Genomic DNA, 12,502 nt, shown 5'->3' on the forward strand with positions numbered 1-12,502 from the left:
GGAATGTCAGTGCTCAACTGGACATGAGCCACCCGTGTGCCTGGGTGGCCAAGAAGACCAATAGTACCCTGGGTTCTATTAGAAATAGTGTAGCCAGTAGAGGCAGGGAAGCGATCATCCCTCTGTATTCAGTTCTGGTGAGGCCGCACCTCGAGTACTCTGTTCAGTTTTGGGCTCCTCACTACAAGAAAGACACTGAGGCCCCGGAGCACATTCAGAGAAAAGTAATGAAGCTGGTGAGAGGTCTGGAGCACAAGTCTTACGAGGAATGGCTGAGGGAACTGGGATTGTTTAGTCTGGAAAAGAGGAGGCTCAGAGGAGACCTTATTGCTCTCTACAACTCCCTGAAGGGAGGTTGTGGTAAGGCAGGGGTCAGTCTCTTCTCCCATGTAACTAGTGATAGGACGAGAGCGAATGGCTTCAAGTTGTGGCAGGGGAGGTTCAGGCTGGATATTAGGAAAAACTTCTCCAAAAGACAGGTGAGGCACTGGAATGGGCTGCCCAGGGAGGTGGTTGAGTCACTGTCCTGGAGGTGTTCAAGAAACGCATAGATCTAGTACTAAGGAACACGGTTTAGTGGGCAACATTGGTGGTAGGTGGATGGTTGATCTTAGATGATCTTAGAGGTCTCTTCCAACCTTAATGATTCTGTGATTATACAAGAATTTAAAGCATCACATATAAGCAAATATAATTTTGTAGAGAGCTCATAAATAATTTTACAAAGTTATAGAAAAATTGTGTGCATATCTTGACAAAGCAACAAGCATCAGAACCAGAATCTCCCATACTTAAAATCAATTTCATATGAACTTGTTCTGTATGCACAAAAACATGCTCAGTGGCTTCTTTTGGAGATGAAACAGTTTTTCAATTAAGTTTATTTACGTAAAGTCTACCCATTATAAAAGCCAGCATTTTCACTTTATTTCAAGTCCCTCACCAGTTTAATAAGTTAGTTGTTACCTTGGTTTAGAAAGCATTTAAAATCCTCCTCCTTTGGTTTCACAGAGCAAGCATTTGAAGGCATTCTGAAAGGGCAAATCTTGGCACTGAGCGAAGTCTACACTCCTACTGCAGTAGGAGTGCTGTCTTGAGGAATCATTTAAAGTTCACAGGCAACCTCTGCATTGTTCACCATCACAGCATAAACAGAATTCAAACTGCAGCCACACTAACAGTTGCACCAGAAGAAACATACCTCCCCCAAACAACTTCTGTCCACTCCTATTCCAATGCAGCTTTAACCTTAAAACAAAAAGTTGGACAATGGGTGCCACAACTTTTAAATGGAAACAAGAATCTTTTTTTTTTTTCCCCTGGAGACATTACCATGCACAACTGTCCAAATTCCTCAGCAAACATCCATAACACAAAGCTGATCATGTTAGGAGCCACCTGCCCATTTAATTAAAAAAAAAAACAAACAGATATTTGAGTTGTGAAATTTTTTCTGAAGAATATAATTAAGTCTTCCTTTGACCTTGCTAACCAATATGCTAAAATGTTAATTCTTAACTAACTGTATAAGGTCCGTTTCACATTTTGTCCTCCTTATGGCCTATTTAGTGACTAAATTATCAGGATATTGTAAAATATACAACAGATCTCTTTTCCAGTTATTAGTCCTTATGGTAAAAACCAAAATAAAAAAAGCCCACAAGCATACAGAATATAACAGTTCTCTTAATGCTACAGATCTGAAAGTTCCTATCTCCTATCACCTACTAATTATTTGGTCCCAATATCTTAGTTCTGCTTTAGGACAGCTTCAAAGTACGATTCCCCTAAGAATGGAAAACCTGAAAGACCAGCTGTGAAAGTGAACACTTCCTTCCAAATCTTAAACTCACTGGATAAAAGAGTTTAAGTGATGCATGGAAATTAAGAACGTGTGTATTTAGGGACAGAAGCAGGAAAATGAAGCATGGATCTACACTGATGACACGCAATTATGTCAGCAGCAGTCTAAGAAACAGCTCGTAGAAATCTATCTGGATGCAAAGTAGAATGCAGGCAGTTTTAGCTTAGGCTCTTGTGTACAAAGCACTGTAACCATGGAATGCACTATTCACTGTTCTCACTAAAACTGCAAATGTTTAAAATTTTTTACTGTTAAACAAATATAATTCATCCTGACCTAACGACAAGCACAGAAGGGACACCTAGAATGCAACTAAAAGCACATTATCTCTTTTTTTTTTTTCCATGCATACATAAAAAAAAATTTCTTATATATGTATAAATGGCCTAAAAAGTCAGGTATCTGTGAGGAAAACATATTTAGTATGAAAACTCACCTAGTGAGTTGCCCTTTTTTTCCCTTTTACTCAAAGAATTGCATTTTGCATATACAACCTATGCTTGTTTGCTTTCAGATAACGTGTCAGTATGTCATAAATGTCTAATTTTACAACATGTCCGGAAAAGATGAAAAGTTTACTTAACATTTTAGTTACAACAGGTAATTTGAAAGGGAAAGGCATCCTTAAAGCAATAACTATTTAAATAAACTCTTCTAGTGCAGACAGAGGACCAGCAAAGCTCTCCATAAATCAGAACTGTTTGGAAATAAACTAGCAGTAGTATATGACCTTTATTTGATTTCCCTATAAAACAGTTCAGCAGGAAAAAATAAAAAAAAAGTCTGGCTTCACAACCTCGGTGTAATAATCAATAACTAAACTTACTGCTAACACTGATCTGAGCTAGCAAACAGCATGCCAGTCTCAACAAAGGAGATCTGGTCTTTCACTATGACACAGCAAAGTCTCATTAGTAAAATTAAAGCAAAGTCCAAGACTGTTTTCAAGACAGCTTTGTTTCCTTAGCAACAGGCATGACAGACAGGCAGTATACTGGTAAAGGTCTTACTTTACAAGGCAGCTTTATGTTATTAGCTTAACTTAACCAGTAACTTAGAAAACCTAGCTTTACTTCCCTGAAACACAGCCTGAAGTAACAGCTAACAAACAGATGAAATCCCAGCTGAGTGAATCCCAGAGAAGAGACACTCCAAGAAGCACTTCAAGAGGCCATGAAAGAGTGACGCGGTCTAGTTACGCTGGAGCAGCCCTGGGGGCAGAGGGACCCATGAGTCCGTGCAGGCTGCAGCCATCCTGTGCTTCTGTAATCCTCAGTCCAGAGGACCACTGCACATAGAAGACTTCTGTAAATTTCCTGCATTCGACCAAATGAAATTTTCTCCAAGAACTGCCAAAGAAAATGGTCCATTTCAATATATGGGGGCTTACATAATCACATGCAGCCTGTTCGGAGAAAAACAAAGCAAAACAAACACACACAAATGAGAACCACCAAAACCAAAGAAACACAGCTTGAAAAGAGGAGACAGCACTTACACAAAATAGTGAAAGACAGTGAGTTCCACCATTAATGAGTTTTACTGCATATGTATGCTTGTATTGTACAAACAATAAAAGTAATTACACTGGAATTCACAAAAACGCTAGAAAATAAATATAATAGAAGAAGTGAGTAGCTATCAGTTTCAAGAGGTTAAACAAAATCTAATTACATCATCTGAATTTGCTCCCAGCTGTGAAGATAAACACGTGCAGTGGTCTGGCCACATATAAAACCAGGAGAAACATCTCTGTGTTGGCTGACATCTCCCCATGGTCATTTACCTCAACTTTGTTTTTTCCCTTTGGTTGATGAGGGAAGGAGGATGCATCCAGTCCTAATCAAGAGCCCGACTCAAACTGTTTGCAGTTAATATCTGACTTGTTTTAATAGTTAATCTTGCATTTCAACACCAAGTAACAAATCACGATCTCCTGGACACCATCCAATCACTTCTGGTGTCTGATATGTGAAAGTGTTTCATTGGGAGCAAACTAGGATCAAGTGTTCTGCTTTCCCATTACATGTGACCCAGCTGAGGTCCTGCAGTTAGACATTCCAGCATGCCCAGTGCTAGCAAGTTACTTTGTCTGAAAGTCTGCTGCAAGGATGGATAAACTGAGTGAAAATTTTGCTTGCTCTGTGTTAGCTTTTAAAAATACGCAGCTGTTGCGCCACAAGCTCAGGGCTTTGCATTTGGAATTTTACACCTACTGGTTTTCCTCATTTGCAGAAAAGGAGAAATAAGGGAGCAAGAGACAAATCTGGTAAAAGTAGGCATGATTTTTTCCACATGCCACTCAAGAGTTCAGCTGCATTTACCCATTAGAAATATGTCTGGTAAAAAGTGGTGGGGCGGTGCCTGTCTTGATTTCAAGGAAGATTTCGAATTAACAACATTTTATGATTTTACTGCTTTCCACTGAATGGAAATTTTCATGATGAGCCTAATAGGTTACAGATTACCCTACGCTATAAAGCAGGTGACTACAAAAAAAAAATGACTGCAGTTCTTCAGCATTCAGAATAAGAAAGGGTATGAAAGGATAAAAGAGTCCAAAAGATGCTCATCTTGATTTGTATCGGATTCTTGTTTGTATTTAGAAGGTCAATATCTGAGCATTCCATAGCAGCAAAATTGCTCCCATCGAGCTTGATGCTACTACCTCTTCTAAGAAAATAGAACTTGACAAAATCTTTAAAATTGGAATAGCAAAAGTATGCTCTTTAAATATGGAATTCTAATTAAACCTGTATTAGAAACCTCTGAATACTGATCAGAGAGCCTAAGATTTGTCATTGTGAGAGAACAGTTAATGAAGACCTAGGATCACAGCTGTCAACGTATTACAGTACTCAGACCACATTAAGATAAAACATCTCAAATCAGATGTAGGAGATAGGTAAGCATGACTACAAAACAGTATTATGTATTTAAAGAATACAAAAAAACCCCACTACGCTGGTGTTCTCAAAAGCAAAATAAGAAGCAATTCTGCCCAGTTCTATAACAGAAGTTGAAAGACCTAGTTTTTATGCTTGATACTTGAAACAACCACTTTCCTCCACCTTAAAACCATGTTAATACAGTCTTGTTTTGCCAGGTATGGCACTGCCTTCTCTCTCCAATGTGTGTACTCAGATCCTATCTAGATTTGTAAGAATTACATTCACCGTTTCCTGCAGCTGGCCCACGCTTCCCTCCAGCATTAGCAGCTCTCGGCAGAAGCGCGATCCAGTGCCTTTTAGAAGTCATGGAAAAGTTTCAATAGGCACTGAATCAGACACTTAAGCACAGAAGATTATTAACAGAGATATACTGGGAGGCAAAACCTGAGGGAGGAAGAATTGTACAGAACAGACAATTTAAAAGAAAATCCTCAGAAACTTTGTTATCTTACAACTAACTGCCACAGATTCTGTATTTCTCTCCAGTTCTTTCTTCTTCTGAGGATGATTAATATCGATATGCTTATAAATAAAAGGAAAATATATTAGTGAAAACCACAGAGTACGCTTTTTGTTTACATAAAATCACAGCAGTTTAATAAAACTGTTTTTGGAACAGCCTTATGAAATTATCTTGTATGGAAGGGTACTGAATGCAAAGATACTATCAGCACATTTGCAATTTTTCTTAAGCAAAACAAAGCCAGGCACAAGAAAAGCACTGTGGGCCATGCCTTTCACTTCCACCCACTAAGCCGCCTGCACGTTCTCTGAACTGGGAGAGCTGAAGGTGTGCTTTCATCCTCCTCCCGGTCTCAGTGCTTACACTAATAAGGAAGGTTTGCCCTTCCTCTTCTTTCTCCCTTTTGAAGATACAGAAATCTCTAGTACAAGTTCAGAATAGTATCATGGTTCTTTCAAAGAACAGATTTAAGAACTCTTCGAGTAAGAGGCAGAAGGAAAATTGTACACTTAGTATTTATCTTCCAAGACCAAAAATCTTAAAACTGCCAAAAAAAAAAAAAACAAACAGACCACGTCATGCTCTACTTTAAAAGCCTTTTAGCTCATACATCACTTCTTTAGCTACGTTCAGAAATGGACAGTGACCATTTTCCAATACACAAATCTCCTGGATTCATTTTTTTTTTTTGACTGTTAATGATCTGAATATTTTCAAAATCCAACATCAAAACAAAATTAGTTTGACATTTAACAAACAGAAAAAGCCTTTAACTTCTTTTTAGTTTAAGAAGCGTGCAAAAGTAGTCAAACTCATCAAAAGCAGTGGTTGCAGTTTTGGTTTCCAACAGCACAGCTCTTTTAATGTCTAACTAACTTGAACTGCAGAGCCATAAATGCAAGAGCTCCCATTAGCTGATGATTCCAAACATGCAATTTCCCAGTACGTGTAGGTACTCAATAAGACACACAATTGTGGCAGCAATATTTCCGATAAAGATTTTCTGCCCTGGAAGATGAAGACTAGTCTGGTGAGCTGGGGAAGAGGAGGAAGAAGGGAACAGATGGTGCAGCCATAGTGGTTGGTTCCAGACAGGAGCAAAAACAGAGATGTGAAAGAAATTTCACAGCACTGCTGGTTATTTTTCACGTACGTCATAACACTCGTTGTATACTTTGGGTCCCACAAGCTAAAGAAAGGAAAAAGTTATCAACAAACCTCCCTGTTATCTTAAAACCATTCTGTTTCGCTCCATCCAGCCATGCCTCAGTATGGAGCAGGTAAGAAATGTGTAACAACCATCTATTTCCAAGGCTTCTGCCAGATGGGTAAACACCTCAAACACACCCACAGATACTAAGGAAAACCACCTTGGCCTCCCTCAGGAAGTCATTCAACACTTCACAGAAAAAATAGGAAGTTGTTGATAAACTGCTTGCAAGAACTACTTCCTGTAGGAACAGCAGTTACAAGACTTGTTTGCTGGACAATCCGTTAACTTTCCCTCACACTAAGAAATGCAAAGTGTTGCATGACCTTTGTAAGAATTTAAAGCGTAACACTACATTAAAATGATACAACAGCAATTCTGAAACTGTAACAGAACTCAGAGATTTTTGTCTTTCTGGAAGTTGTTGTCTGCTGCTCCTATGGCATGTTATCTTTTGCCTAGAGTGACCCACTATCATTCTCCATGGTTCACTGAAATGTCACCCAGCAGCTGGCTAGCAGGAAGCGGTTACAAAGCAATGCAGTTGACATCGCCGCAGAAACCAAGCAAGCCTCGTTTACGGCATGTTTAAGAATGGGCTGAGGCACACGGCACAGCAGTGCTGAGATGACTCAGATATGACCGCTTACTAACCAGGCAAGTTTCAACTGATCAGTTCTATGTAAGTAGCAGTTTCAGTTAAAAAAAAAAAAAAAAAAGTTCTACCAAAATCTGCATTTTCACTGACGGAAAATTATACTCAAGAGTCTCACTCATAACAATGGATGAGCATAATGAGTGGAATTCTGGCAAATGTTACGTTGAGCATTCACACATAACGGGGTTCATTTGTTTGGATGACAGACTGACTTCCCTGAGTAATTCTGGATCAGATCCTACACTACCACCCTCACCCTACTTTAGTGTGTACTAATATGTGTGTGCTGTCTGTCTGGCCTATATACACATACACGGTTATTTGGCCAAACAGCTATTTTCTTCCCCATTCCTGCTATTTTTATTTCTCTGCACAAATTACCATACTTGAGAAGCTTCGACTGACTGATTAGTGGAAGTGACTAAAATCCTTGCAGTATGACACACAGTTTTACATTATTCTGTTTGCAGTGTAGTATATTATGATAACTATAACCATAAGGCCTACTGACATCTGGAAAAAATCTAATACCATTACCTATTCTGCAAAGATCTTTCTAGAGCTTGATTACCAGACCGTTCACACAGTGGCTACAGAACAAATGGAAACAAAGAGCAATGCAGCTGAATACTTGGAAGAGACTGAAAATCAGCATATGGTAGAAGGAATCACATTAAATGTATTCAGCATCAGGAATCTTAGTCCTCATGCTTTGAGCAAAAGTACAAGTAGAAGAGACATGATTTTAGCAGGTTTGCACGTTTGAAACAGAAATTGCCACTCAGCACTGAAAAAAGACTTCTGAAATATAAACTTGCTGCTTAAAATTAATTCTTAAAATTTCTTTGGATTTCTTAAAAATACAAAGCAAACATTTCGCTAGTATTTTAATTATTATTTTTTTACTTACAAATCTTAATGAGCTCCAATAAAGTTGAGGGATCTCACCTGTAGATAGCACTAAACAACCTTTCAGGAACAACAATGTGCTCAAATGCAAACAGAATGGGAACAGTCTTCAGAACTGTCCTCATTAGACTCTCCCATACCACAGCATCACCCAAGGAAAGCCAAAAGAAAACAGCCCATTAAGCTGTTTAAAATCTCCCAAGGTCAGCATGTGACCCAGCAGGGAGAGGTTCAGAAAGTACAGCCTTTATTTTTATTCCTAACAACCTGGTTTGTTTCCACTCCTTTCCCCTTCAAGACACATCCTTCACAGCTAGCAGCTCTTTCAATCATTTACTTTGGATGTCTGCTTGAGAACAAACGATCTTGCTCATGCAGATGAGTTTGCCAGACTTGTGTGTACTTTCCAGTCTCAGGCTCTTTATTGTTCTTGTTGAAACCTGACCCTTTGAAATGGATACCAGAACACCAAGAAAGGACAAAAAAACTTGCAAAAAAAAAAAAAAGGAAAAGATTTTCTGGTGGTAATAATGAAACTGCAGAAAAGCTTTCCAAGATCAAAACTTTCACTCTAATTTCACTTGAATAAGCACAATTAAAAAAAAAAAACCACAGCTTTTTACGTAAAGACATTTTGCACCTCTCAAACTGCTCTACTTTCTAAAAAATTGACTGTTATCAAAAACACTTGTGACAGCAGAACTTAAAAATCAACTGCTTTTCATGATTGGTAAGCTGCTCTTTCAAGGTTTTCACTAGCACAGTCAAAACAACTAAGCTTCTTTTCATTGAAAAACTCAGCCTGTGCTTTCCTCAAGGCCCAACGAGCAACCGATCTCAACTGGCACAAACTTGCATTGTTCCCAAAATTCTACTTGTGCCCACTGAAGAACGCATTCCAGAACACACTGATTTGTTAAACTGTACCAAAGTAAACATCACATCACTGACATCTTTATGTAATTCTCATTTTTGTTTTTCTAACACAAAATTGTTTTCAAAAATCAACATTAAGGCTCAAATAATCCAACACAACTGCTGCAACCCTTTTTTGGTTTTCATAAGTAATACTAATTCCTCCTTATGAAAACAACACCACTGCAGGAATAAGAAGGAGTTTTAAGAAATTCTACAGTTTCCATTTCTATTGCAGACAAAACATTAGTTTTAAAAGCTACACCTATTTGATTGAAGTATTTGTGTTTGTCTTAATGATAGTTTCTAGCGAGAAAGGTTTTATTTGGCAGAAGCAAGTTTTACATAAATAACACTGTGCTTCCTCTCCCCTCTCCCAGCCCTGAAAATGACACACAATGGATTATTTAGAGCCTTCCAGTTAAATAAAATGTTCAAAATACAGTCAAAGTATCTGAAGGCCAATTACATGTCTTGGTGGGCACGCTTTCAGAAAGAAGGACGAGCTCCTGCCGTTCTAGAAATTGAAAAAAAACCCAATGCTCCCTGATGGACTGGCTGTCACATGGCGGGCATGTGCTACCTCCCTTCTGTTCTACAGAGGTGCCACTGATTTCACTGCGCAAAAAAGCCACAGCCATAGGAAGCAGAAACAATGTTAGAAGTCCTGCAATTCCCATTTCACTGCAAGGAAGGCAGATGGGTTCAGAGTTACAGACTCAAATACTGTAATCAAACACGTCTATTAATGTCCTCGTGAGTACAGAGCGGGCAAAAATGTTTTGACTCTGCGTTTACACAATTGTACTTAGTGATAAAGTAAGAAGTCCTGATACATTCTCGCCACAAAAGAATCCGAAGTTACTCTATAGTTTTATATCTGTAACATAAAAATAAGATAAAATGCATTTTGACCTGAATGAGAAACACCGGCAAGATCCAGCAAATGAAAGAGCCATGTTGTTCAAAAATCTCTCCATGCCTTTCACTGGTTTTTACTATACAGTAAAACAGACAACATTCTTCAACTAAAATTAAGATGGGATAAATATTCACTGAGTAACGTGCAACTTCCAGAAGGAGTAGAGTTGATATGGGAGAAATTCCTAAGTGGTGGGACCTTCTACCCTACTTAAAATCAGGAGATTGTTTTTAAAATATGTATTTTAAAGTAAAATTCAAATACTTAAATAATAAAAAATAGAGCCAACCAAAACAAGCATTACTTACTTAAGGAAGTATCTCTGTCCAGATGGTGTCTTGGCCATCTCCCAGCCCGGTGGCAGAGGTACATCATCAGGGATCTCAAACGAAGACTGGCGGAGATGCTGGGAAGATGGAGCTCCAGGTCCAGTCACTACTCCGGAGGGTGTGAGCGTCCCGGGAGAGACGGCCCCCAGCTGCAGCGATGCTGGAGAGGAATGAGCACGGACATGCTGAGGGGTCAGGGCTCCCGCTGTCCCTGCGTCAGTGCTGGCCTGTCAGGAGTGAAAGGATTCCCATTCAGATTTTTATACTTCAGCAGAAATGCATCTGTCAAAAGGCGCTGCTCTTTAAAGGAATCTTTCAGACGAAATTCCCAAGTTGGTCATTCTAAAGTTTTGCGTACTTCGCAGTTGTTGGTTAATTTGCATCAGAAAAGTCCTCGTATAAGCCAAGAAATATCAACTATAAGTATTTAGTAACTGCTTTAAGTTCTATTTTGAAAACTGAAGTTCTTGCCCCTTGGTGCAGGCTTCAGTCAGCCTACAGTCAGCAGACTGAGCACTGCACATTGTGTGGCTCATTGCTGGACTGCACCCACCCATCACCATCGCCTTCTGCTGACAGAGCTAATTTCCCACCCTCTTGTTGAAATGGGGGTGTGGGGTGCAAGGACACCCACATACACACTTTCTGCACGGGTTTAAGGAAATGCACAAAGAGAAAAGCAATAAAGAAAGACGTGTGCCTGCTGACAGCGATGAGCTCCAAGAGAGGGAGAACTCCTGAACTCAACCATCAGAGCCACAAAAGGCTGAGCATGGAATTTCCTAACCTGCACACCAACTGCTCTTTAAGGGCACTGGAGCTCACAAAGAGCCTGCCAGTGCGTTATCTAAAGAAAGCTTCCGCAAACTGACCAGTCAATCAGAAGTGACTCAGAGACCATTCACCAAGCTGCCAGACTGAAGTGCAAGAGCTTCTTTGGCAGTAGTAAATACATGTCCAAAGCCAAAAACACAAAGCAGCTCTGAAAATTGGGTTAAAATCCTTTTTCGTGTTTTAACCAGTTAATTAAATCTCATAGATACCCCAGAACAACATGGCCACCTGCATTAAGATGCACGTAGTATCAGTCCAGCCACGCCCCTCCATGCAGGTATTGCGCCATACAAGGCCCCACTTATGCACTCCTACAGGGACATTTTGCTACATCTGTATGTGAACAGGTCACATATTACATTGGAACCAAGTAAGCTTACTTTTACGTATAAGCACAGTGTGTGAGGTGCAACTGTATGGAATTTGAGGAGCCTTAATTCTTGAGAAAAAGTACAAAAGTCCTTTCCTGGTTGACAATATTTCATGGCACAAATGAACAAAAAGGGAAAACTGAAACAATCTTATTTCAAACAATAGCCAACAATAGAGCAATGGTTCTCTGCCTTCAGTTGAACTTCAAGGTTGTGCTGTAGGAACTCCAGAGTGGGATGAGAACAACCCAAGGAGGGAGCATGCATTGAGGATGGGACACAAAGCGTCAAGGCAAAGCAACGCGAAGAATAAAAGTGGAACTTGCAGGAAAATTAAATACATTCTGAACAGGATACTTATTTAACTGCAGACAAATACTGCGTTTACAGAGTGTACTGCGTACACAGCAACAAGTAGCAGCTGAGCATGTGCAGCCCACACTTCTGCATAACCTAACAGCGATACAACTCACACCAACCGGAGCAATCTAAAGGAACCCTACTTATTGTTGGATTTCAGAGCGCAATTAAGAAGTCTGCAGCTCAGAAGCGAGGAAAAAACCACAGGAGCAGCTCAGCCCCACCCCGGCTATTTTCTCTCCAGTCTCACGGAGTAAAGGCCGGGCTGGTTTTCGAGTATGTGGAAATGAATTAGCTCCTGCCCGGGAAGCGCCGAGGCTCAGCGCGTTCATTACTTCGCAGGGCACCTGAGCTGCCCCTTCCCGGCGGGGAACGGCTGCGGAGCGCCGCTGCCCTCAGCGCGGCGCACCCGGGAGCTCCGCGGACGGAGCGTACACAGCGCAGCGCGGAGATGAAATGGTGGAAGAGCCACATCCATATTGCTTGAGGAAAAAAAAAAAAAAAAAAAAAAGTTTGGCACGGCCTCACGACACCCCCCCACCGGCGGGCGGTCCCGCAGCGCGGATCGGAACCCTCAATCGCGGCGCTCCCCGCACCGCTCCGAGGCCTCCCCTCGCCTTTCCTCCCGGCCGGGCCGCGGGGCGGATGTGGAGCCCGAGGGCCGCCCGGAGCCCGGGCCGGGACAGCGGCCCCTCGGAGGGGCGGGAGCAGCGGGG

The 12,502-nt window shown here is 40.7% G+C and overlaps 1 protein-coding gene across 9 annotated transcripts in view; it reads right to left on the reverse strand.

The window, feature by feature from the left end:
- YAP1 (Yes associated protein 1) overlaps window positions 1-12,502 on the reverse strand; it is an 83,852-nt gene that overhangs the window by 70,574 nt on the left and 776 nt on the right. For 8 of the 9 annotated variants that reach the window (XM_021381049.1, XM_021381042.1, XM_021381025.1 and 5 more), the window contains exon 2: window positions 10,201-10,448. In XM_021381049.1, the coding sequence (XP_021236724.1) occupies window positions 10,201-10,448 (248 nt within the window). Of the gene's footprint in view, window positions 1-10,200; window positions 10,449-11,283; window positions 11,876-12,502 lie in introns of those variants that run through there. The other variant, XM_021381055.1, reaches the window with a different exon arrangement.

Source organism: Numida meleagris, chromosome 1 (assembly GCF_002078875.1).
Source record: "Numida meleagris isolate 19003 breed g44 Domestic line chromosome 1, NumMel1.0, whole genome shotgun sequence".
NCBI classification, from domain to species: Eukaryota; Metazoa; Chordata; class Aves; order Galliformes; family Numididae; genus Numida; species Numida meleagris.